This window comes from Pungitius pungitius, chromosome 3 (genome assembly GCF_949316345.1).
Source record: "Pungitius pungitius chromosome 3, fPunPun2.1, whole genome shotgun sequence".
Classification (NCBI taxonomy): domain Eukaryota; kingdom Metazoa; phylum Chordata; class Actinopteri; order Perciformes; family Gasterosteidae; genus Pungitius; species Pungitius pungitius.
In genome coordinates this window covers 26,582,354-26,610,123 of record NC_084902.1, presented here as the reverse complement: position 1 = coordinate 26,610,123, position 27,770 = coordinate 26,582,354, and the positions used below count along the sequence as shown (strand labels likewise).

General features: G+C 45.4%; 1 protein-coding gene across 1 annotated transcript in view; it reads right to left on the bottom strand.

The window, feature by feature from the left end:
- Positions 1-27,770, bottom strand: part of mgat5 (alpha-1,6-mannosylglycoprotein 6-beta-N-acetylglucosaminyltransferase) — a 44,918-nt gene that overhangs the window by 4,453 nt on the left and 12,695 nt on the right. The window contains exons 4-12 of the mRNA XM_037456818.2: positions 22,626-22,702; positions 21,289-21,378; positions 19,035-19,106; positions 17,604-17,765; positions 16,509-16,678; positions 16,040-16,174; positions 12,424-12,557; positions 9,030-9,163; positions 2,529-2,678 (exon numbers count right to left, since the gene is read on the bottom strand). Coding sequence (XP_037312715.2) covers positions 2,529-2,678; positions 9,030-9,163; positions 12,424-12,557; positions 16,040-16,174; positions 16,509-16,678; positions 17,604-17,765; positions 19,035-19,106; positions 21,289-21,378; positions 22,626-22,702 — 1,124 coding nt within the window. The remainder of the gene's footprint in view (positions 1-2,528; positions 2,679-9,029; positions 9,164-12,423; positions 12,558-16,039; positions 16,175-16,508; positions 16,679-17,603; positions 17,766-19,034; positions 19,107-21,288; positions 21,379-22,625; positions 22,703-27,770) is intronic.

The following is a 27,770-nucleotide window of genomic DNA, read 5'->3' as shown; positions in this document are numbered from 1 at the left end:
CATACTTTCAAAAAATGAATATACAATTCACTGCTACATATGTATATAGACCAGACCAATTAGATGTAGAAATACCATAGAGACTGGCTGTGCTTTCTTACTGTCAAAGAGAAAAAAAACTGGCAAACAAGCAGTTTTGGAAGCCTGCTTGGCATGTGCGCATGGACCTCATTTGCGCTCCCGGATTTTGTTGTATATATATTATTAAATAGGATATGCTGCTATGGCTTGAGCTGTCTTTTCCTCTATGTAAAGGCTGTATTACATTAAAGTGTAAAGTAATTTTCTAAACATAGACTTCAATTAGTTGCTTTTTCAAACTCTTGTCACTTCTCATAGTGAGAGGATTTTGGTAATGCATCAGGGCTTAACCCAACAAAAACCCCCTTGCGAAAAAACTTGCGAAGCACCCTGATAATAATGACGTGTAAGAGGAAGGAGCCATAATGGCAACCTCTATAGTTAATGCTTAATGTGGTGGGTATGAGGAAGAGGGAAATTTTAAAAAAAAGTTGGTTTGGTACGATACAATCCTGACAGTCTATTTCAGGAAATTCAGTCTGATGGAAAATCAAAGGTCACACGCAGGCAACAACAGGCTCTTCTTAATCTTCTTCACCGGCGCGCCTCCACCCCCAGAATGCCTTCACACACGCTCTGTCAACAGTTAAACCCTGCGAAGGCCAATTAGCTCAGGCGGTCTGATTGCAGGCAACAGTGAACGTGGTGAGAGGCAGGCCTACACTGCCTCCCCTTCCCATCGCGGCTAAACTATGGGCCTTTTGTGGGATCTAATTGGCCGTTCCTCTTTTGGGTTTTTCCCATGCAGAGCCGCAGGTCATGAAAGCTTACGCGGTATCCCATCCCTGGGGAGAGTTAACCTGCACGGCCACATGAATCCAGCCCGTCCACGTTGGCTCTATGTGGCACTGAGGCAAAGGGTTGGTCTCCTTCCGTATTTAGTGAGTTGTTTTCAACACGTCAGTGATCCGCTTCACTTCTGAATACGCCTTAGCTTTGCTCTGTCAGCACCTCCGACACAACGGGTGTCCAGCCCAGCAGAGCGCCACAGTAAAGGGGGTTTAAATCTCTGTAGTGTGATCTGTGGATCTTTTGATCTTGCTTCCCTCGCCCCGGCTCCTGTCTGAGGTCTGCCTCTGCTGCGCTTCAATGCGGAGGGATCTGGTTTCAGAGGCTCAAGAAATCGAAGCTCTCTCCAACCTTATTCTCCTGAAAAGGGCACCAACCCGAGCAAAAAGACGGATTCCACCTTTCAATGCCAGCACAGACGATGGTTTTTCACCTTCAGCGGACATGTCACTTTAATCTTTTTCCTCTATGGCAATGGGCAGCTCTTTTAAAGTGAATGGAAATTTACTCCCGCAATCAATAACCTAGCGTTAACTTCAAGGCCAAGGAGCCTATCATTAACTATCTGCATTGGTTTGTAGTGTTACGAGAACAGCACCCAGTGTTTGGCACTGTTTGGAAGCCCGTATTTGTTGCTATCTGCGTTTTATTAAATAGTTAGAAGCTCCACTCGTTATTGTATTCAGGGAGCCACGGTTAGCTATTGCCAAGAAGGACTGAAGTTAGCCTGTTCTCACAGCCTTTCATACTTATACCACCGGAACTAACTAACTATTTCTACACTGCAATAAAAGAACAATGTTTCAAGGTCTTCTACATGTATCATTGATTGCTGAGAAAATTGACCTTTCACCGTTAGCATGCAGCTGTTCTGTTTTGTTCCGTTTCTGTATTTTGTAGCCTTTCAGCAGGGTTCTATCTTCAAAATAAAACATGGTGAACCTTTCCATGTCAACTAGAGACGTCATTTTTAACCAGCTCACAGAGCTAATCGTACCTCAATTTGTATTTCTTGATTTTTCTCTGCTCTAATAGGTTAAGAGTTTGAAGTAAAGGATTCCTACCAGAGGGACACTCTCGAGGTGAATGCTTCTCCACTTCACTGCTTTCCAACTAAACAAAGCTATTTTGTCTTAAACTGCTCGACACCCGTTGTGGCAACGCTGTAGAGTGGGTGTTTTCTCTGAGAGCTCGCTCCAGGCGGTACAGCCCGGCTTGGGCTTCAGTCTCTGTGTCCTTGTCTTTGTGGATGAGAGTGGTTTGAGTAGTGTGAGTAGTGTGGGGAAGAGACAAGTCATGTAGTGAAAAGGGAAGCACTACGAGCTGCGTCTTACACAGCGAAGGTCTCCATTCACATGGACTTTCACTTAAATGTGCTTTAAACTTCGCTACTTACTTTACTTGCATTAACACATAAGTTAGTTGTTGATGAATCAAAGTGAATGCCTTATTATGTAACCCAGCTTTTGTGGGTGCTTTGTGGGGTGCTTTTGTGAATCGGTTTCTTACAGCAGTCACTATCTCAGGAATGATCCGAGCACGTTTCACGCCCTCTGCATTTAAAAAACATCCCGTAATCTGGGAGCAGTTGCAGTTTGCAGGTTAGCTGAGCCCCCCTCCCCCCTGTGCGAGACAAATTTCCAGGTGGGCAGACTCACCCTGGTTTCTCTGAGGAGGAACTGAAGGTCTCGGCCGCTCAGGATGCCGTGGTTCTTCACGTAGCTCGGAAGGTGCACGGTGGTGGAGCCATGCACGGTGCCGTGGACCTCCATGTAGCTGTGGATGATGTCGAGATATTTCTTTTTGTCCTGGTAAAAAACAGAGATGCAATACATTTAGTTATTTTTTCCTCAAAAAAATCCTGCTTAAAACCACTGTTTTAGAGACTAACAACCCAGCATCATTTTAGTCATATAGATGAAAATTATTGTGATGACCCACAACCCCCGGTCCCCCCCACACACAGAAATTGAAATTAATTTGGTTAAAAACACATCGAGACGGTCCAATCCACAACACCCATCCTGGAATGATCCATTCTGGATTACATTATTTTGAAGAAGGCCTGGTGAGCTCTTGTTTGAGCTACCTGACTGACCATCTGGCCACAAAAGCAGAGCTAAAAATAGCTCTGCATGAGGAGCACGGGTGCACACAATACAGATGCAGTCATTTTTAAAAGTCGACCTGATCCATTATGTCCTTGATGAAATGAAAATAAAGCCATAACACCGCTCGGCTGATTTCATATTGGAAGAGGTGAAAAGTGAAACTCTGAAAAGAAAAACAAATAGATATTAAATACATTTTTCAAGAGGATTTTGTATGACGTTTTCCTGCTGAGGGTAGAGAGGGAACAACAAAGCTCCCATGCTCCTTTCCCCTTTGTCCAGGGACGCTCTTACAGCCCAGTGAGGCAGCGTAGGTGGAAGCTGGCCATTTTCTCCATAAACACGGGAGGCCTCAGAGGCACCTTCCCCAGTATGTACACGCGCACGCACTCACGCACACAGATATTATCGATTAACAATAGTTTTAACACACGGGGCTGCAAGGCCACTATTATTAAAAGCATCCTGCTTCAAGCTCACACACGACTCCTGAACACAAGCGTTTAAAGCTTCCATGGTCCTCATGGACATTTCCCTGCCCTCACAGTGTGTGTGTGTGTGTGTGTGTCTCAGTGCTTCCCTTTTGGGCTTAAATTTCAGGTAGCTGCTCGTCGAGGTCCCTGGAGGCCTGGCTATCAGATGCCTCCAGCGAACCTGCTGTAACTAAAGCAGTCTGTTGTGTTTACGTGTGTGTGTGTGTGTTTACGTGTGTGTTAGAGAAATAGCTAATTAGAGGGCGAAATCACTACCCTGTAATTTTTTCACTCAGGGGAGCTGAGCTAGGACTTGTGTGGGTGTGAGGGGATTTAACAATGAGTGTTGCAGGTAGGCAACTGAGAACACACACACTTTCAAAAATATATAGACTGTGTTACATGACATGAGAAAAAGCCAATGAAAAAACAATACTTGTTGCACTTTTTCATCAACGGAAGCAATACTGTATGGAGGTAGACAAAAGGAATAAACAGATAAAACATTTTTCCCCAGAGGACGATATTCTGTTAAAAGAATACATTTTCAGGCGCAGCCTCCATTGTTGCCGGTCACATATATCGCTTTCCGTGCGTTTGAGCCTTCTGAGGCATACACGCATTCTATAGTTGGATTGGGAATGTTTTTTTGCTACGACACAAAACAATAGAATTATTTGATGTCATTGTTTCTGCACAAAATCTGAAATACAGTAAGATGGAATACTGAAGATAAATATTATCGTATATGCTGTGGAAATGAGGAATCAACGAGTGGAGGAGAAAAAAAAACACATTACTAAAGGAAAGATTGAAAAATCTCTGAAGGCTGCATAATGTGAGTGATGTGTTTATCATGAACGCATGAGTGGCTGCGCATGTCTGTGTGTGTATGTGTGTGCGTGCTGAAGAGTAACATAGATTGCGACGACCCTTCGAGGCTGTCTCTGCAGTACACCAAGCTTCACGGTCAGGGGGCATCACTTGCCCGGTGCTCTCTGGAGCATGGCTGGATTTGGTCACACATACATGCACACTAAGACGCACTTGTGATGGAATAAAGAACAACCTAGAAACATGTTGAGAAATCCCATTTGTGCTAAAAGCATGACAAGAAAAGGAAGTGATGCGTTAGAAACACTAACGGGTATAAAGACCGTTAACATCACATGTGCCCCCCCTCCCCGGGTCGACGCGTGTGCCTCCGACCACAGGCAGCAAGCGACATGAAACCAGGAAGCGGATGGATTGCGGTGGCCTTGTTTGGGAGCGCGTGCTTTGTGGTGTTATAAAATTACAGCTTTAGCTGGAGAGGTTGATTGAAGCAGGATGAAGAGAAGGCGAGCTTTATGACCTTGTAAATCAGAGGGAATTTGTAAACCCTCACTCGGAGAGGAAACAGGAGAGGCGGCAGGCTGCTCTCTGTCGGCAGAGGGGAAGGGAGGGGGGGGGGAGCTCACAGGCCGAGAGGCAAAGCCACGAAATAAAGGTAAAAAAAAGAGGTGTGATGCACATTGATCCCTCTTTGTGGCCGCGAGCGTTGCAGCCCTCGCCAGCTTATTAACCAGACAGAAGCTTTAACGTGTGCCTGTCAGGTTCACCATCTGGAACCAGCTGGTTTCAGAAGAACTGGTCAACAAAAGCTTGTACATTTTTGCTTGTGTCCAACAGCTATTTCCTTTAGAAACTTGTCGTAGACTCGTCGTAGGTGAATGGATAGCGTCATGCTCACGATGACAATGCTTACTATTAATTATTTTAGTACATTTTTAATATCAAAATGGACTTCAAGCTGTTTTAAAGATTAATCTCGCTTTAACTGCACATTTCAACGGAAATGATCCTCTTCTCACTCGGCCTGCCTCAAGTTTGTTCCTTATATGCGTAATAGTTTGGAAAATATCCTCCAGTAACCTCAAAATACAAAAAGAGCTTCTTGCCTCATCGGAATGCACACAAGTGCGCTTAGTTTGTCTTATTCAGACTGCCTTCGACATCAACCATCAAGCGCACCTCTGATTGTCTCCCCCACTCAAATGATTTCCAACTGACACTGGGAGCCCAAAACTGGAAGCTTGTCAGTCAGGAAAAAAATGTGCTCCCCCCATTCTTCAGAGAAGGATGACAAACGCACATAAATCTCTGCAGCTATAATATGCAGCCGGTCATAAATAATTTTCATAAGTATTGCAATTTGTGTGTGTACATAAACTTGTATTGAAATTATATCAACACCTAATTTTGTTGCTTCAATATAAAAGCATTCATAGCAAATCAACTGTTTTAGCAAGGCTTTGTATGTGGTGATTCCTCAATACAAACAAGTGGTCTACTATTGCAGGGACTAATATTTTTAAACTAGGAATATATAGGAAATAATATCTGTTAATCTACTTATTTTTCCTCCGACCACAAACTATAACCAACTACTCTCATCCGCTCTGTAAAAAATCCATTTTGTCGGATGCTTAGAAACCGCCAGAGGAACAACGCAGCATTCAGAGGATGTTATTTACTCCAGTGCCCACACAACGGCCCATTAGAAACAACAGCGTGTGACCTGCTGTAGCTTTTCGAGAGCAGAGGCGGCGCTTTGTGATTGATTAAAGGTGCGTCCTTGATGCTCATCCGAGAGCAGCGGCATCATCAAAGTGTTACAGGCCCAGTTAAAAAAAAAAAATGACCGTGTGCAGCAGCAACATTACTCCCGTCTGTCCGGCAGCAATAGGAACACCTCTAACGCTGCATGCATCATTGTTGTGTACATTTAAACTTCCACACGCTCCTAATTGTCCCAAAATCCGCTGAGCTGGGACAGAGTTGTATGAGCCGAGGCTGCTTGCTCAATCAAAACAAAGCAGGATTTTTATTTATTTGACGCATTGTTGCACCGAACGTAGCTGCTCTAATCAACCTTGCTTTTACTTTCTGACGAAGCCTCATATTCTGTGGTTGCCTGCTGCTCCAGTGAATGATCACTGAAGAAAAGCAGTGTCGACACGACCCACTTCGGGTCGTTGCGATCGGGGCGAGGTCGTCCTGTCCCCATGCGCACAAAGAGGACACAGACTTATCCAGACAATCAATCATTCTGTCGGTCTCTTTTTGAGAACAAGTTTTGAACACGTGAACATGCTTTTTTGCGGCTTTTGGATGTGACTCTCGCTTGACGTTTATTATTTGTCAAATGTCAACACAGTTGCTTTCTACATGCTAACCAAGATTTATTTTTTTCCTGACGTTATCTGCTTTTAATGCTTCTACTTCCACTTAGACTTTGAACCCTTTCAGGGCTCAGATTATCATCTTTGAACTACAATAAAGCCTTCCATGTCCCACACTGTTCACACCCACTGCGAGAGCTTTTGATGCTAAAACTTCAGGAGTATAAGCTGAAAGCAGGTTCATTTATTTCAGAGTTTCCACTCATTCAACACCGACACACAGACTTGGGCACTAGACACTTTAACTATGTCTGCAGGGCGAATATTCTGCAGTTGGCATGACTAAAGGGCCTCCAGAAAAATACATGTACATTCTTTACCACATATTAATACAACAACACCATCAATTTCCCTGTACAGTTTTAAAATAAAGCAGCGAAAATCACTTTCCAGATTTATCTTGAGCCTAATTCGGTCAAACATCTGTGACAGGAGGAGTCAATTTCTGTAACCGCAATAACATTTCCTGCTCTGCTTTGGCTCGCTCCTCAAACGTCAAATTCCGGTTTCTAGCCGGCACTCGCACGGCACTCGGGATTGCCTCATCAGATCAGACAAGCCAGACATGACAAAACTCAACTCAGTTTAATGTTCAGTCCAACAATGTCCCAACAGCTTATCAATCTTGAAACGAGTCTGCAACGGTAGCATCGTGGTATGGTCGTCCATCTTGCTCTGCATACGTGTGTGTGTGTGTGCGCGCGCGTGCGTGTGTGTGTGTGTGTGCGTGCGTGCGTGCGTGCGTGCGTGCGTGCGTGCGTGTGCGTGCGTGCGTGCGTCCGTCCGTCCGTCAGCTATGTGTGATTTGTCATACTTCATCACATCCTCTGTTCTGCTGCCAAATGCCCACAGCTCTCTAACTCCTACTCATTCTCACCTTTCGCCATGCTCCCTTCTGCCACATCAAATGCTCTCTCACACACTGATTGATTTAATGATAGAGACAGTGTGACAAAATACATTTAATACCTCATTTTGTGGTGTGTTTGTGTGTATGTGCATGGAATGAGAGAATAAGAGGGAGCTCTGCTCTTCCACTCCCACAACTCTTTAACTCGGTTGCTATGGAAACGGCTCCCTCAGAGGTGGCCATTTCATTACAATGTTTATACAATTTTGACTCCAGACAGTTTTCAAGAAAAATTGCCCTAATTCTGCATCTTGTGATGGAAAAATAAATTTAAAATGATTATTTTAACATTTTACCTCCAGAAAAGGAAAAGCAATACCGTAGATGGATCATATACCAGTGTTTCTTCTACTATTATAACTGGGGGGCACCCACCCCTGAATAGGTCTGTATTGAAAAAATAAAAATGACTGTTCCGCACCGAAACTTGCATGAATAGGTACGTATGCACGTGGTGCTCGCACCAGCAAACAGAATACCAGCAGACTACTACCCATCCCTACCCATAACCTGAATTTGAATCCATAATGACTTTTACCTTCATGCAAGAAAACTATTTTTTAAAACTGTTTCCACTTTCTATTTCATATGGAAGGTGTATAATTTTCAAATGAAAACCTCTCGAGCGGCGAGGAAGAGACTCTAGCGTTTTTTGAAAGGATGAAGGAAGGAAAGTGGAGGGAACCTGTTATCAGTCAGCTCTAACATGGCCCTTTAATTAAAAGCAGGAGGTAATGAACACGCTAGGGAGTCTTGATTAGCAACTAATGCCCCTTGCTGTGAGCCCCCCTGCCCCCAACCCCGGTCTCTGCCCTTTTTGAAGCTAGACTGCTGTGTGTTCTCTTAGTATTGAAAGTTATAAAGCAGAGCAGCTCCCTGTGGATTAAAAAAAAAATGAATATATATCTCTATATTTAAAGCCTTACAATGTGGCTTCGACATTCTCATTCAAGTGTTGGTAACTTGGATTCAGATTAAAAGGTGGACTGTGTTGTTGCTAGTGATGTTTTCCTACTCCTCTTTGGTTACATCACTCACTAGGGAGAAAGATTCAAGTTTGACCTGTACATTTCGCTGTGCTGTAACGTCATCAGGGCGCGTAATCCCGAGCTGGCGTGCCGAACAATGAACCCTCCCGGAGTCTGCTTTTCCTTGTGTGTGTCTGGGACACAGTAATCCCTCGGCCTGTGTGCCGCAGTGTGAGCATGCATTTGCATATATTAGAAAAACGTAACGGAGAGGGCGACGAGCTGAATTTAATCCCCTAAACTGGTTTTCCCTGTGAAAGTTTTCACCCAAGGTTGTTTAAAAGAGTGTGGTTGGGCCTTTTGGTCTGCAAGTACGTCTCGGAGCATAGATTGTGTACGTCAGAAGTATTTTAAAAAGTGTACGTGTGCAGAATGTCAATGTCTTGGTGGGTGCATTAAACGGGAGACGGTACCTTCCAGAAGTTGTCGACCTTCCCGTAGACCAGCGACTGGTTCTGCCTCTTGATGTCGTCGATGTGCCGGATGTCACTGGCATTGAGGTGCTGCTCCACTACAAAGCCCAGGAAGCTGTTGTCTGGGGTGTGAGCTGCATCCAAAAGAATAGTAGTGCTGGAGTCAGAGTTAAAGGCACTCAAAGGCCTAAAGGATAAAGCTCACAACACTTGCATTTAGCACTGATCATGATGCTGAGAGAGTTGTTTCTACTGTTCCCTTTTGCCTGCCGATGACTCTCTCAGTTGTTACTATGGGAACAACTGAGAGAAGCTGGTCAAGTGTCGAGCAGGAAAGCTGGCAGCTATCTATTCCCGACTGCCATCTGCCTTGTAAAAGCAACATGAAGACTATCGTGGGCAGAAAAGACACAGTCCAAAAACAAAAACCCGCTTGGAGCGAATGAAGCAGGCAGGCGAGGTTGTTCGGCTGCGCGTTTGTGGTTTGCGCCTGAGCCCCAGGGGAGCCATTGTGGTCGGGCTCTGTGTTTTTACCACACCACCATTACTAGAGAGGCAAATTAGGGTCAGTCATTCAGAGGGAGATGTGATTGGCTTTGGAATACTAAATAAAAGAAGGATTCTTTTGGAGAACATTTCAGGAAAAAAAGGAATCAGCTGCACACTCTGGCCCCTGCCGCCATTTAAACTCTGCAAACATCGCCTGGACCGATCCCACCTTACGTAATAAAAGGGAATGAATCAAGCCATTTATATCTGCTGTGTCATGATGACACACAATACACAATGATGTACGGTGATGGTCTTTAAACAAACGCGTTTGTTTTTTTTAATCCGTGTTGGCTGGAATGTGACATTTTGTCCCGAGCCGGCTCAACAAAGAGCCAATGTTTGCTCGCTGCGTCTCTCCAGGCGGTTGCCATATTGGCTTCAGCGACATATCTTTGGGCAAAGATAAAACAAGAAGAAAACAAATAGAACAAGGAGCCAGAAATGTGTTATACAGAGCAAACAAGCCTGACACTACACAGCAAAAATGTGCAGACCGATACCTCCTCAAACGCTTCAAAATGAGAACGAGTGTATTTGACCATGTACTTTTCACAATAACAAATACACCGGAATTTTGGTGAGATGCTCCTCATACTTTAAATATTGAACTGACATGCTTCTCAGCGACCTGACTGGACTTGTTCTAACGTATTTCCCCTAGGTTTAAAACTTCAGGGGTAGTAGTCGGGCAAACGGAGTAGTCACTCTGGTGCTCTCTGCCCCGCTGCTGCAAGCGCCACACGGGCATATTTGCAACATATTAATGGCAATGTTTTTTGAATTTTTGTAATTGCACACTTTTCAGGGGGGGGAAGTACTTACTTATTGTAAGTCGCTTTGGATAAAAGCGTCAGCTAAATGGTGTTATGTAACGTAATTTCCATGTTATAATGTCGTGGAAGGACTGCTGCTCCTTCACGCCAGTTTAACCACTTTGTCCGAGTGTGTGTGTAGGAGACCACTGGAATGTGGGGGCGGATGTTATAAAGATACCACCAGATCTGTGTGAGGGGTGGGTGTGGCTACGCTAACGAGACCTCCCTGATAAGAGAGAGGTGCTGTGTAGGTAAGATCCTTAAGAGCGTGATATCTTCTCTGACAGGGTGACTGACAGGGACCTTTTAGGAACTTTGTGCCCTAAACTAGGCAGGGAAGTCTCACTGAATCAGCGTTAAGGGCATCACAAGAAAACACACAATATCTATGAAGGCTAAAGCATTGAGCTACAACACATAGAAACCACTGCGTCACAGGCTTTTACGTATACCATACATCTCAATTAAAGCAAAGAGTTGTACATGTTAATGGATAGTCTAGATATGTCAGTAAGGCTCCGGACCAAAGCCCTGTGTTAAGTCTTTTTTAAGCTGATGAACTACAACTGACATTCTGACCCCCCAGAAGATACTTTATTATTTTTTGCAACTCAGCAACCCTGATTATAGATGACTGTAAATGTGCTGTGAAACGGAGAGAATTCAGCCACTCCAATTCTCCACTCTGACGTGGATTAACGAGGACATTTTGGCCTTGCCTTGTTGTGTTGGACATAGGCCACGAACTTCTGACCAAGGTATTTTAGAGCACCAACTAATCGTAACAAATGAACCAACACCAGTCAGGGATGGATTATCTACTTGTGATATGTCCGTCATTTAGCTCCGAAAACCTTCTTACCCTTGAGTAAACCGCTGTAAATGGGCGCTGATGGAAGCACCGGCTTAGATTCCCAGACCGCTTGTTTAAAAATGTGTCCGCACTATGATTCAATGTAACAATGCGGAGATATCTGCTCCCCATCCTCAGCGCTGTTCATGTTCACATTTTCAGTTGCAAGGCACGCACGCTGCTCTTCAGACTGAACGTGTGGAGGCAATAGCTAGTCTCTGGTGCCCGGCGGCGATGTCAATCTGCGGTTTTAACACTCCGCCGAACCACCGTGCGCTTGTTTCACCGGCGATATCATCTAACCTCGCGACTCTCGACTGGATTTTGTGCAAAGGCCCCAGTGTGCTGTGAGAAAGACATACCCTATTCAGCGCACAAAGGGCCCCATTCAGGGGCCGCAGCATTCTGGACGAGGCCAGGCCCTCACCTCCCAAGCGGGGACCGCAAGGGTAACATTTCACTTTCTCTCAGCCATGGGGAAAAGGTCAATACCCAAAGGGGACTGCCACCCACCCACGCACACACCCCAGCGTCTCTCTCTCTCTCCTCATCGACGCTGCTCATCCACCTCAGAGAAATGTGGTTGACTCCAGTTACAGATTTATCTCACAGCAGGAGGGACACACACACAGAGCAATAAAACCCGTACGTCCTACATTCATAATTACAGATTCTGATCTCGTACTTTCCTTTAATCGGCTCGGTGATATTCCATTAGCAAAGCGCTGGATTTTCCATTAGGTCTCTTTTCCAACACAAACATCTCATGTATTAGGTATATATTAGGCACTGCAGGAGTGTGTTATGATGGGAAAACTGATTCGTACTGGCAGTGTTTGACTTGTTCAAACAACAGTGAGTGACAAACTTTCTGAGATTTCTTTTAGTCAGTGAACTGTCAGCCAGCGCGCCGCCCCCCCGTCAGTGTGAACCCCCCCTGGCCAGACCGTCAGCGTCAACCGATCGCCAGTGGCCAGCGTTCGGTCAAACTGGCCAGTATCTGGCCCGAACATGAAATAAGTTTGACACCCCTGCTTTAGGGGGTTTACTTGTTGCTGGTACTTGAATCCGAAGTTGAAACAACCAGAAAACTGACCCTGCAGTTAAGATTATTTTTGTTTCGACCACCTAAAGTGTGTGCGTGCACGCGCATCTCGGCGTCCGGCTGACTTACGCAACATGGTGTTGAACTGCTGCGGGTTGAGGTTCCACTTCCCCCAGGGCGTCTTGTGACCCTTCGACTGGGCGTAGTGAGCGTGGTTGAACTCTGGCTCCGTCCCGAATGAATCCAGCACCCGCAGCATGCACCTGTGACGTAGCACAAAGGGACAAGTTTAGTTTTAACGGCTGCTCCACGACAGAAGCAGAGTCGCTGACATGGTGTTAACGTCAGAATCAGAAGCCATTCATTTGAACGCATGTTTTCACATATAGGAATTTGCTCACTGAGCCTGAGCCCGGTGAGCATGCACCAACGCGCTCTTAGCTTGTTGGTGCCGTGCAGCAGGTAGATAAACATCATTGTGTTTATCTGGGCTGCTGGTTAAAAAGCTGAAGCAGAACATTTGTTTTGATTGCTTAGGATATATAGTTTAGAACCCAAACTGTGGCTCATCAACAATATTTAATGTATTAATTCCACCATTATCTTTACTTGAGAGATTATTGAAGGGTAACCCACATTTAGAACGTCATTGAGTCAATTATGAAAAAAATAATTTCAATACCAAAAGCAAATTATCAGAGCCAATACAGATGTGTGCAGGGAGACTGAGGCTGCCTTTAATAATGTGTGTAACGGAGCATTTTAAATGGTATGAAACAAAAACACCTATTTAGCATTTTCGTTGTATTAATTTAGAGCAAATACGCCGTACCAACGTCTTAAATAATGTCTCTCAAAAACCATGTGTATTTTGCATAAAATAAAAACAATGACAACGACACCTTTTCTCTGACAGCAAGATGGTGAAATCATGCCCTGTGTGGCTGGACACTGAATGAACAGCATGGCTTACTCAAAGGTCACAGCGCAGCACTAAGTGGACCCCAGCCGGGAGAGGGAGGCGCCCTTTGACCTTTAACTCCTTTGCTCACTGTTACTCACATCTATTTTATAGATGCTGGTTGGCCATTCGTCATCTACATATTTGTTAGTTGGAAAGAGATACAAAGGACATAAAAGCTAGTATCAATCTGCACCTCCATCGCAAGCTAACAATCGTGATGATGTACCAATATGTTTCAAACTAAATCCTCAAATGATGACTATATTTAAAAAAGTAACGGACTCCAAATACTAATACGTAAAGTATTAGTTGAAAACCAGACCTGCACACACATCATCTGCAGCTAAATTAGCCCGCTCTCTTTTAGTGATCGCCCCTCTGCCCAGACAGATGCTGTGCAGCTGGCTGTGTGAACTGTGAAAGGCCCTGAGAGAGTACAGAGCCTGGGAAAACACATCCACCATGAGGCAGCACCAACAACAACAACAAAAACAAGCCCACATGCCACATCTCCACTGGCTCTGGGGAGCAAGAAAAACAAAAGAAGCCTCATCTGTCCCCAGTAGATCTGACCTCAGCAGATGGAGGCGTGGCAGGATGTGGACACGGCCGCAGTGAGCATGCGGCGGCCGTCAAGGCTTAACGAGTTTTCACTCAATCCAGCTGTGCCTGCGTGTTGTTGTCGAAGTGGGAGTTTTACAGCGATGCGATTCACCAAAAGTTATCCCAAATGTATAATGTATCACATCAGCCTTCCGCTCCTGCCACGTAAATAGATGGTCCCGTATTGGTGATTAGGATGCGCAGCGATCAGTTAGGAGGTTATGTCTTATGTGAGAGTACCTCGGGGGTTTGCTTTATGTCGGCAAAGCCCCGAGGCTAAACAAACAGCTGCACGATAAACAGACGTATGAATTAATGATGCGTCTTTAAAGAGCTGAGCTTGGTTAGATGTTAAAACAAGATGTACACTGTAATAGGTTATTGGTTGTTTTACCGCGATTATCATCATGCTATAATCTTTGATTATTCAGCTACTCTGACATGTGTTGGAAATATTTCTTTTAATGGACAATGTCTTCCATTTCAGACTTGATTTATAACTGTTATCAAGCAACAAATACACGCTTTAAACATGTTTGAGTCATTTGATCGTGCACTAGATAAATAGCATGCAGAAATATTAGTGACAAACATTAGCACCAAAGCTAACCAAAACTGGCAAGACTTAGCATTTAATAAACTTCATTTGAACTGTGGTGTTCCATTTTATTATTTCACGATGGACTAGCTAATCATTTCAACAATTTCCCATCACACATTTCCGGTGTTATGGTTGTAAACGACTATGATGCAAATCTTGACGCGTAAATGCGCAATGAAGAATCAACCATTGTCACAATCTTCTGCCAAAGCTGTTGAACAATGTCAGCTTTTACTTCCTCACACTTCTCCAAAGCCAGTTGTTCTTCTGCCCTGACATTAAGAAATGAACCGTGGCATGAATCACACTCTGACACGAACACACAAGCAATACATATAGTCCTCTGTCAAAAGCAAAAGAAGAAGAAAAAGAATTCCTGGCTAAATAGACAGACTAAAACCGCGGCCTTAAGAGAAATGATGAAATCAAACTTGTGGACGCACGCCACTGATGACTAACTGTTTTTCTGTCCAGTTTCGTTTCTCCATCATCGACTTCCAACGTGGCTCTCTCCCTGCAGCCTCACTGATGCAGCTGAGAGCGTGACGGCCAATTTGGGTATTGGATTAAGGGATTAAATAAAATTAAAAAACGGGGCGACATTGGCTCAGAGTTGAGAGATGCAGCGCTGTGAGACGGGTGGCCGGAAGAACAGGCTGATAAACAAATGAATGAATCAGATGCGGAGGGGGCCTGAAGGACTTGGTTGCTTTGTCCCCTCAAACAAGGAGAATAAACCAGAGAAGCAGGAGCATGGCAACAGCAGCATTTATTCAAAAGGACCGCGGGTCAGCTGTGTGAACATATCTGTAGCGCTGTGTCCATTAAATATCTCCCTCTCTCCCAAGAAGAAACATTGCAGGGTGGGTACAGCATCTGGACCTTACATCACGCCCAAAGCGGCATATATTTCCTCTGGGGCACAAAAGGGAGCGGATGTGGTTTGAGGCGTTGTGTCACAGACAAACAAAACCTGGTGACAAGCTGGTTCCACCTGCTTGTCACCAGACACATTGTTCCCTCTCTCTTCCTGTCAGTCGGTGCTGATGAGAGCTATTCAACAAAATAATAATAGACAACCAGACCAGAAGGCCTCAACCGGTTTCCTCAGAAGAGCAATCTGGTAAAGAATGGTATCCGTGGCCTTCTGGGAAATTGCATAACTTTTTGAGAGGAAAATTGTCCCAGCAAATGAGTCCACCCAAAGCCGCTCTGCATGTGTGAGGGAAGCCGTTTGGCAGTGGCAGCGTGATGTTTAACAACAAACTGGTGATGTCCCGAGGAGAAAATAGAACGCCGACAAACAGACGTAACAGGCAGTGACGGGTGGAGATAATCAACTGCCTCTGGCAAAGCTGAAAATCGTATCCTCATTAAGTAGTTGTGAGTGACGTTAAAAAGTCATGAGTCAATGTGCAACACTTTCATTCATATTCTGATTTAAATATTGCTAAATTTGTGACATCACTTTTTTTTTTTTAAGAGAAAAAAAACTCAAAAACTTGAGTGCCTCATTGAGTGTGGAGCCCATCCCCCACCGGGAAGAAAAGCAGCTGGATCGATGTCACAGCACTTACTGGTAGTGGACCCAGGAAGGTCCCAGCGTCTTCTTGAACTGGGTGAGGCCCACGATGTCAATGTAGATGAGCTCCACCACCTTGTCGCCCTGGGTCGGGCAGCTGGACTTGTTCCCCATGACCTTGCGCATGATCCTTGGGGGAGAAATTTTTCAGGAATGAAATAAACTTTCTCATTTAATACTATGGGATTTTTGTCCTTTTGGATACAATTGCAAAAAAACACGTCAGTTGTAGTACTGCGAGTCTAGTTCAAACAATAGCGTTATCTACCTAGAAAAGCCAACAGCAAATATTTGACTAGTAAAAACGGCAGCCTTATTTGTTTACCCTCAGTCAAATAAACCTAAACAAATAGTGCGTAGTTATTGGTTTAAAAATAAGTAAGAAACCAAGTATTACTGGCTTATAAAAGTAAGCCTATATAAACAAAGTTTAAAGAAGGTCGCAGCCCTCGGTGTGTACTGACTCTTTGAGCTCGGCCAGGGAGGCCGAGATGCGGACGTCGTGGCCCAGCAGGTACAGCGTGGTTATGAGGTCACTCCACTGGACCAGCTCGCCCAAAGGGCCTCCGCTGAAGGCGTTCTCCGCTATTTTGAAGCCCGACTCCTTGGTCAGCAGGCCCAAGTGCACGAGGATCTAACGGAAGGAGGGAGGGGAAACACCTGATAAGAACGTTGCATACTTGACAAGTGGGTTTATGGGACAGTTCTAACCACGGCTAGTGGAAAAGAAAACGGATTGATAAAAGCTACAGTTGGAGATGCGTCACAGTGAGAGAGCTAAAGGTCCTTTTAATTCTCTCCACAGATTTGGTGGAACAACAATGTAGTAAATGCCTACAGAAAAATGTTAGACGACTAATTCACAAACACCACACTGGATTCGTATTAAAAAAAGATTTAAACATTGTGTTGTAAGAAGCATATTAATCATAGCGGGGGACCGTGAAAGTGGCTGCTCGTTGTGTGCGGTCAGGTGCACAGTGAACACAACACGCTGAGGAGTACATATGCAACAAACACACGTTGGTCGCCATAGACGACTCCGTTTGAAGTGGCCGACATATTTTTCATTGCAGACAGTCGGCCGTGGCCCCGTGGCTGCACACAAGTATAGGATTAATACGTGCGGATTAGTATCCAAAAGAGATTAGTGGATGAAATAGCTTTGAAAGTATCCGTTGGGAAAAGCAGTCTTTGTGTAATTAACGACCGGCTTACAGAACGCTGAGGAGATGCAGAAGGACGGATGAGGGCTGTTGCTCCTTGTCCTCTCTGCTTTGTTTAAGGCGGGGTACTGCAAGGTGTTGTGGGAGTGTAATGTGAATTGTGCACCAGTGGAACGCGTGGAGTGCATAGTACAGTGCCGGGTAAGCGATGGAGTATCCGTGTCAGTCCCTCCCCACCACCATCACCTCTCTGAGCTGTGAATAAAGATGTGTGTGTACCTTCAACAGGTTGACAGCTCAGGTAGAGCTCTTTCAAGACTAACATTCCTCAATTAGGGTGCACATTTGAGCTGATTACCTCCTTCATATTCAGCGGTGATATCACTAACTCACCTTCTTCCTCCGGCGGTGGGCCAGGTTCTGCTTGGCGGCCAGCGAGCGGACAGCGTTGACCCACGGCTCGGCCATGCGCTTGATCCTCAGCATCATCCAGCGGAACTCCTCGCGCTGCGACATCACACGGTACAGCTCATCGAAAGTGGTCCGGACCTCCGCCTGCAGACACAAGCGAGGAACAGCGGCGCTCAGAGGTAAACAGAGCATGCTAAGTGGTAAAAGGGTGACCGCCATTTTATTCAATTTGACCACCTCAGATTGGCAGATGGAGAGCAGGGATTGTTTATAGAAAGGGTGGATGAGGGAGAGTCAGGTTTAATATGTTGCAAAATTTGTCGCCTTCTGTGTCCTATTTGTTTTGCGAAACCTGTCAATAATCGTTGAAGCTGGAGTTCAGGTATTTGTTTTGAGGTGATAATAACCACTGGAGGCTGTGAGATACGTTTTCAAGGGAAATTATGTTTGCGATCTCCAAACACCAAGTTCTATGAGTCAGTCACGCCGCCGCGGTACCAAAAATGGAAGTGAAACTGAGGCTACTGACAACCACGTTGGCGCGGCACAGTAATAAAACCCTTTAGAATACCATACGGAGCACCATAAAGGTGTAAATATCAGATGTGGAAATTTAAGAACGGCCCTGGAGAGAAGATGGACGAGACGGAGCGAGCGGCCGTTAACAGCTCCTAAGGTGGCTCAAACAAAGGGGCAGCGGTGGAGCATTAGCATCTCTCATCACGACAGGAAATCACTTCCTCGGACTGATCCTATTAAAACCCGGGCCCCCAAATTAAAATCTCCAAAGCCTGTCAAATAGCGCCTCCCCACCGCAGAGGGCTCAGTGCTATTGATGCATCCAGAGAGTTGAGTGCTTAATATTGATTCACCCGCAAGCAGAGACAGGTGTGTGTGTGTGTTGTGTGTGTCTCTCTGTGCATGTGTTTTAGTTAGACGAGCGCCCTGAGGAGGCAATCTAAGTGGGATTTGAGTGAGCTGGTGCGTTGATGGCAATGGAAGAACTCTCTGCATTGCGTTGATGAGTAAGGAGGCCCGTTGACACCTCATCCTGCCCCTTCCTCCGCCGCCACGCTCTCGTGAATAGTGCAAAACGTAATTTTAAAGGGAGGTGATACTTAAATTTAAAAAATCCTATTAGACGGGATATGAGAGCAGTTTTCTTCTATAGTGTCGGAATGATGGACTTAACGGTTTAAAAAATGTATGCTAATGGTGTCCTCGCTGTCATAAAAGTCTGGAGTCGCTTCATTGAAATGATGCAGGCCACTTGGATCACAACCGGGCTGCTCCAAAGCATCACCTCGCAGTAGAGCAAAGAGACAGTCTGCCTTCGGCCTCGCAGTGAGAGCCCCCAAGGGAAACAAAAAGGCTCATAAGCTGAAGAGCAGATGAGGAGGTCGGGGGGCTCACCTGTCCCCTCCTGTCCAATTCTTCATTCAGGTTCTTTGTCCTCCAGGGCAGACGGGGACACCAATTCTCCACCTATCAAAGAAAACAAAGGAAATACGCACAAACACATTTAGTTTTTGACTACCTCAACACGGGGAGTGGTTTCTAAATGCTTTGTTTTCCTGAGATGTGATTGTGGGTTTTTTTCATGCATGTTGCAAACATCGGAAGAGCAACAGAGCTCAGAATAAATAGTTTGCTTCTGCTGAACTTGAATTGAAACGCGTAGAGGGGAGAAGTATCTCTGCTCGGTAAACACCGGATGACCAACACAGAGAAAGAAGACGGTTCTCTCCTAATGGGTTTCGCCGTTGTCCATCGAACTTCTGTTTCCACAACTAGGGCTCTCTCCCTGCTTTCTTTAGCTCGCCGCAAAGCTTTCAGCTCACATGCAATATTCATAACAGGCTGCTGACCTTCGCGACTGACAAAAACTTTTTTTCAATTAATGACACCAGGCCTGTTCAAAATCATGGAATATTAAAAGTCTCAAAGTATATAATGCTTTTTCCCCGTGAGATCTGCCGAGACGCTCCACGTCTTCGCCGGGGGCTCCCGCCTGAATCCTCCTCCTCCTCCCATAGTGTGCTCCTCAACGCACTCTAATCTGCTCTCTGTAAAGAAAGCTCCCTCTACTTCGTATTTGTAGCACTTTTATGGGTTTCAGATGTGTGCCCAGTGCCGGCGCTCCGCACACGCACATCACGCGCTGCGCGTAGGGCACCAAGTGACTGGGGGGGCACCAAAAAATCTGGGACGTGAAAAATCATCACAGTAGGCTACTAGTATAAATAACAAATAAAATATGTCTAAAGCATGCTAATATGCAAATTCAATACAAAGTAAAAAAGTAATAGCCCTAGACCAAATTAGTGGAGAAAAAGGGGAACCTCCTGTGCGGCCCCCCCTCCCCCCACCTCCCAGTGGTTTGTTCCATTATGCCTCAAATCTCAAATGTGGCAGACAGCTTTGAAACGGCTTCGAAAAGGCATCAAGAGTCGGGGGCGGAAAAAAGAAAAAAGAAGAGACAGCGGGATGATGCTCGCGCGTCGCTCTCAGCTAAGACAATTATTTAAATCAGGGGTCCCCAAACTTTGTCTCGTGAGGACCGTTGCTAGCGGCCACCGGGCGGCCGGCTGCCCACATGTACTCGCCTCATAATGTCCGCACGGACCGCCGGTGGGTCGTATTCGGTACTCCTCCGCGGGCCGCCTGAAGTTTCTGTTACCGTTACCGTTTCTGTTATCATTTGTTTTTTATGTTATCATTAACGTTTTTGCATAACAATCGGCTTCAAGAGGCATATCCCAATCTATGGATTGCTCTTCGTATTGCACTGACTCTCCCTGTCACAGTTACCTCTGCTGAGCGAAGCTTTTCAAAGCTCAAACTAATCAAAACGTACCTGCGCTCATCAATGGGACAGGAACGTTTAAGTGGTCTGGCTGTCATCAAGATCAATGGGACGTGGCTCAGAAACTGTCATATGACCTGAGAGCTGATTTTGCAGCTAGGAAATGCAGGCGTGTGCCTCTGTAGGGCCTTTGACAACTGATGGTAGTGAAAATGTTTGTAATATTGTTCTATCGGATAGCAGAATGGTCTCTTTTATAGAGATGGTAAAGTAAAATTCTACTGTGCAGTTTGCACTTTATTATTATTATTTGTACTTACTGAAGAAATGTGCACATTATTACTTACACGGTTATATACTTGAATACTTTCTGCGTTTACAATGTTCAGTTCCAAATCTGTGTTTTTGGTAATTGTGGTGGTATTTGGTATTTATAATTTATCATTTTATCTTTTATATAATTTATTTCTTTTCATGTTTGTTTATGTAAATTATTTATGTTTAGAAGTTATTTGGGGAATAAAGAGAACCTAAGACATTCTGAATGGTTGTTATTCCTTTGGTGGTGGTGGTGGTTGGTTGGTTCGTTGGTTGGGGGGGGGGGGGCACCACCAAGCATTTGTGCTTAGGGCACCCAAATGGCTAGCGCCGGCCCTGTGTGTGCCGTAGAGCTACGTTGTTGTCGTCCAAAAATGATTATAGAGGCACACTGTTTCTCTCTCTCTCACACACACACACACACACACACACACACACACACACACACACACACACACACACACACACACACACACACACACACACACACACACACACACACACACACACACACACACACACACACACACACACACGGCTCACCTCGCTGAGGTAGATAAAGAAGGAGCAGGTGGATCCGTCCACGCCGTAGTTTCCATAGCAGGAGTCAGTGCGCCACATATCCTTCATCCACTGAGGAAGAGGAGGAAAAGGTCAATCAATGAGCAGTTAAATGTTTTTCATTAGCTGTTCAGTGTCTCCACTCTGCTGTTCAACAGCCACGCAAATGTCATTGGGAGCTTTTGTTCCCTCTGATAACGGAGCACTTTGAAATAAGAAAAAAGAAGAATACATAACGCATAGTCGGGACATCTATAGCGCTCTCCTGGTGGAAAAATGTTTTTTATCCGCGGCTCTGAGGTTCGAGAGGCAGGACTGAGACTTAAAAAGTCACCGGCTTTAATCCCCAGAATCAAATTGGGAAGTAAAAACAGATTGAGGGCTTGAAAAGACGGAGGCTGTGTGCCTCTTGGCGAGTACATGTGCAAGTCAGTGGAGCTGCAGCCAACAGGAAGAGAGGGAGGTTGTTCTGGGGTGTGGAGAGGGGGGAATCAACACTAAAACTTCTGGACCTAGAAATCTCCCTGAGTAAAAACCAAAATAAAAACAATGAGGAAGAATATGCAGTGGTGTTTGGACTCGTGGTTTAATCCCTGGCAGGCGGATTTCATCGCGCTGGGAGACGGACAGCCCTGCCCATCGGCCGAAGGGAGCCGAGGTACTACAGGGGAGGCTGGCAGATGGGTTTCCATCTGACTCGCTTGGACTGGCAAAGATTACACTGTGTTTGCTTAAACAGCAGTTTAAGAGCTCTATAAAATGGGAAAATGGACTTGTCTGTGTACTGTGTAAAACTGCAGTCAAATAGCAGTTAAATGGAAGAGTAACACCATGTGCGAGTGCGCCGCACGTTTGGCAACGCCTGGCGCCCGGTCGGAGACACACACCGTGCCGGTGGACGATTGGGACCGGGTGAGCAGATGGTGTGTATGATAGGCCCCGATCAGCGCCGGGGTGGAGGGGGGCACACACACACGCAGATAACAAAACCAAAGAAAAAGACTTCGGGTTGAAATTGTGCATCCATCTGTGCATGTTTTTTTTCTGCATGCACCTGTGTCATCGCATGCAGAAGTATAATATGTTCGCGGTGGTGGCATGAAACTAAATTATTGTTTACACTAGTGGTGTTTTTAGTGTAGCAGGTGCTGTTTTTCTTGCCATCTATTTTTCCACCAATTTCCTAAATGACCCATTCCCAGAAACAGGACAGTGAGGTGGAGAGGCTGCCTCTGTGTGTGTGTGTGTGTGTGTGTGTGTGTGTGTGTGTGTGTGTGTGTGTGTGTGTGTGTGTGTGTGTGTGTGTGTGAGAGATTCACCTTGACCTTGCCCTCGCAGTGAGGGAAACCCTCCAAAGGCGGCAGCTCGCACTTCTCCTGGGCGCCGCTTAGGAGGTCTGGAGGAAGAGAGGGAGGAAGGGAAAGATAGGTTTAGGTTTATTTGAGCAAATGAATAAGGCGAGTTTAAAAATTACGCCTATGAGAGAACCTCCAGTAACTCGTACACAAGCAGCAGAAATACTGGCCACGTATTTGGGACCATTGTGTCGGTTGATGATGTCACATACCCGTTTGGGCCCAAGTGGCGTTTGAAAGCTACTTTATTTGTAAATGTGATTGCTTGTGGTTTGCCATTTTCAGCTAGTTTTGCCCAAAATGAAACATGTTTTGAAACTCAAAACATCCTGAGATTTCTAAGCAACTTTTGCCTTTCCTACTTTGCCTGTAATATCCAAGAAAGCCAATATCCGTGTTTGCTTCCCTTCCTATATTATCACCTTTTTTGAAATCCCTATTCAGAGACGCTAACGTCATGGACGCCGACCTTTACAGCCAGAACATAAATAATGCATGACCGCAGGCGGGTAGATAAAAGCTCAGCAGCAAACGCCAAGCTGGTGTAATGAGTTTGTGTGTGGTGTTGCAGGAGGGTGTTTATATGAAGCTAATCAGCACTGGATCAAGCTTCTGTCTGGAGAAATAATAACACACGGGTTAGATGGAAAGCCACCGACACAGGGCATGACAAAGATGACTAGGGGGGGGAAGGAGTTTGTATGTTTTTTCCCGTTGTCGGTAAACAATGGGTAGTGCAGGCAGGTTTAATTTACATGATACTGGATATCTTCAGCTTTTAACTGCCGGATGTGGCTACATGGCAGCGTGCCATTGTCCATGATGCAGACAGATCTATTGTGCCATGGTCACCTCTAAATATGGTTCACTTGGAGGTGTCAAAAGTGACTCAGTTCTCGTCATTTGAACCTTTTTTAGAAGAAAGACGTGGTGACGAAGTGACACACAATGGGGGAACGGAAGAGTCCGACAGAGTGGCGTTAGGAGTGATTGTTGCACCTGAGCGATAAGCCCATCGCGCCTCTGAGACAAAAGCACAAAGACAGCAATGCAAACATTGGTGACGATTATATAACAGCAGCACAATAGGGAGAGGTCAAAGGGAGTATAGGGTGTGCAGCAATTATTAAAGCAAACAGGACAGAGATAATGGCAATGAAGGAAGGATTCTTTTTCAGTGCATTATATGGCGAACCAGAGGCAGAAAAAGACATGAGATCACGGTTAGCTGCCCATCTAGAGCCCTGAAGCATAGTATTCTCTCTGAACAACAAGAGACGCTACACACACAACGGTTACTTTGCCCGCTTTCTCCCTGTGGGAGTGTGTGTGTCCAAGTCCATGAGGTAATGTAAAATTGACAACCGGAATTAGATTGAGGACATCTGGTTTGTGTTATTCTTTCTCTTGTGCACTCTCGCTCTGACTTTCTTCTCAGGTGCACAAAACTACAAAAACCGAGCTGAAGCCAAATGGGACCGACAGTGACCGTATCTATTGACGCACACAAGCAATGTTATGATACGTTTCATGACAATTACTCGAGGTTTGTCACTGAGCCAAACAAAGGTGACATGAAACATCGAATTTTAGAGAGAAGAAAAAGGGTGGCAGCTTTCATCATCTCTGTTCTCTGACCCACTGGCTCAGACACCCTCATTTTAGATGCACATTTGTGACATAGCGGCAGTATCAGTGTATCTTCAGAGACACCGTGGGTGTGTGTGTGTGTGAGAATCCACCGGTCGCGTTCATGTGAATACATTGTTTTATAAAGTAACATATTTTACTAATAACAAGGCAGAGGGGGAGGTGTAAACAGGAAGTAGCATGTCACCATAGAACTCGCTGTAAGCAATAGCCTTTTCTAGCTGCATAGTGCTCACTCGACCTCGCGTGCGCTGGGTGATGCCTTCTGTTCCGTTATGCTTGGGCTCATTTATTTCCCCACACTCCTGAAAAAAAAAAAAAATAGTCACTGACTTCCTTGTCACATTTATGGCCCCACACAAAAGGAGTGGAGGCCGAGAAGGTGAAAGTAGCTCAGGAAGAATTGTATGACATCATATCTGAGCGCGACGGCAGATGATGATTAACACACAATACGTGGCCCTGCTTCAGCCAATCCGTTTCTCTTTCAACCACACGGGTCTCCTCTGTGTGACAGGGGCCCCCTGTTGGGAGCCGGTCAAAACACATGTCTCGCACTGTCCAAAAGACCCCCACATAACCCCACTTTTAGTTTCCTCTTTCTCTGGCTTTTTCTACCGCCAGAAAAAAGCTGTAATCAATCCCTCTTCAGAGTTCAGGCAATCTGATCGGCCCACTGTTCTCTCCCTAACCCTCATGGGAGGAAGATTTTGGGGATTTTGCACCGGCATCTCTGACAAATGCTGTGGTGGATCTGGTTTGGAAATCTGCGGGTTTAGGCTGCCGGCGTTCTTGTTGCTGCTGCAATGACACGGGACTTTAAGTAAAACAGAGAACTGACAAAAACGGCCTTGCGCAAGTTCCTTCTGATAAAAGACTTCGTTTGTGAGCGGTAGCTACTCGGCGGGCTTCGGTCTGAACTCCGCAGCGCACTGGTGTGCAGTGATCCGCCATGGATTTGCATGACGCATAACCCTAGAATATAATCTGTCCGTTTATTAGCTGATTGTGTGAACGCATTCAAAGCGTAGACATCCGTCCTCGCATGTGTTAACTGGCGGAATTGTGCGATTGTGTGCGTGTGGAAAAATAAGGGGAGGGGGGCATTGCCCAAGGAAAAGTTGACAATTGGTAGAAGCAGGCAGTGTGGGTGATGTTCCCACGGGGCTGTGGTTTTAACCAGCGCAACAAGAATACTGGCGCAAGGAGGGGAGAGGAGACAATGGAGGAGAGAGGATGCGGTGTGAAGCAGAGACAAGCAGTACCGGGGGGGGAGAGAGATACAGAGTTCCTTTGCTCTTTTGAAAAACACTGGTGTTATATGCAGGTTTTCCCTTTTTATTCCATGTCTGAAATTACATCTCCCAGATTCCATTCTGCAAAAGGGTCCCTGGATTAAACTACAGAGGGAATGAAAACAAAAGGCAGAGGGGTGCACGTGTCTCAGCCAATGGTGTGGTAGACCCAGATGTTCCTCCCCTGCCACCCATGCGTGGAGTGTGTGTGTGTGTGTGTGTGTGTGTGTGTGTGTGTGTCTGTACTTATGGAGTGGCCTTCAGATTCCAGCTGAAGAGTGCAAACCATTTATTTAGAGCTCTTGTTATGCTGCAGTTGGCTCTCGCGCTTTGCTTCAGTGATGGAAAACACTGCAGAGTTGATGCTGATATTCTACATCGGCCAAACAGACACCATCTAGAGTCAAGACTCCTGCGCCTTAATCAATATAGCTGCTGAATTAATTCTAGGGAAAGAATTGAAACGAATAAAAAGGCATTGATAGAGGCGCTTTTCCTCAAATTGAAAAGTGCCTTTCCACCAGGCGCTGTGACTTGTTAGTGTGCTCACACTGTAGCTGGGTCCCTTGGAGGTTGGCTAATGGGGCTGCGACCAGAATTATAGAAATTATATTTTGGTTTCACATGTAAAAAACAACAACACCCTTCATTGGAATAAATAACAAATTACATTAAAAAAAAACACAGAACCAGTGAAACCGAGTCAAAGGCATTTAACAATTAAACAGAGTGATCCTCCCTAATAAAAAATAAAAAAATCCAAGAGAAAAAGCTCAATGCATTTGTGTGAAATCACACGGCTTCTCCTTCCCAGTTCATATCGGAGATAGTAGAGTCCCCGACATGTCTCCCAAGTTATAACTTTGGAGGGATTTGAGGGAATGTTTGAGTATTTCCCTTCTAGGAGAAGCGTGATTTTGAGTGAGTGGGACGTGGAACGCAATCACAAGCTCGCTGGCGTCGATCCAACGAGCCCCGTCGAGCTTAAAATGGAAGGGAAACAAAACGTAATGAAAGCAAAGCAGTCTGTTTGCATGCAGCAGTGGTAGAAGATCTGGGCCTTGTTCCTCGTACGTGGTTCCACAAAGTCGATCAAATGTTTTATTAGCCAGCACAAATGATCCCGAGGATTGATGTCAGGTTGCGTCGTGTGGTGTTCACCATGTACGGCTCGCAAAGGTCAGCAGCATCGATAACGCTTGTACAGGAAGTCATCGTGATCTTGCATCAATGAGGAAGAGATCTAGCCTTCCGGGGGAGTGGCAAGCTTATGCAACTGATAAGAGTCAGGTTTAAGTTTTTGGATGTGTTGCTTTCTGTAATTTTGACAAACTTGCATTGTGGAACCAAAAAGCCCGATCTATCAGAATAATCTTATTAACATTTCAAACTACTGCTGCTTTAAATTAAAAGCAATGGCGACCTACAGGGTGGCTTTTATTGTGATTGAGCCGCACAAAAATATATTGTATTTGTCCCCAATAGTATGCAAGAAAAAAACAAATTTGATACAAACAAACCATCTCTAATTCACTTTTTTCCCTCGGTGACTTTGTCTTTAGTCTTTTTTTCTCTCTATGACTTGCAGATAAAAGACGACAAAAGAATCCAATATAAATGGAAACGAATCATTTCTGATGCCAGGTCTATGCTGCAGGGGGGCGAGCGTTGGCGCTCATGTGGGTGTTTGAAAGCACGCGGGATCGGACAGCATCTCTCAGCATCTTGTTTTCCCTGAGTGAGTTCTCTGTGTACTTTATTAGTATCGATCTGCGTCCTCAGGAAGTAAACCGGCCTTGAGGAGAATCCGCCTCCTCCTAATCCTGAACCATGAGATGCTTTTGCCGTTAGAATTGTCACCGTGCGCGACTTGTGTTAAGTACATGGATGGACAGCAGGGAGTGGCGGTTCGCTATGAGGTAACGGGGCAGAGCATAACCCCAAACCCCCCTGCAGACCCCCCCACCTTGCGTCCTTTTGACATTGAGTCTCATCTTTCACTGTGACCGGCAGACAGATGCGAGCGGATCAATAGCTGAGAGAGACAAAGCAGCAAGGACGTCCTGGGCTGTGAAAGCACAGGTCTCCGTTCACTGAGGAGGCAAAAGCGGCGCTACAAATCTGCCAGATGTCAGCGGGTGTGTGGAGGAGGGGGCACGCTGAT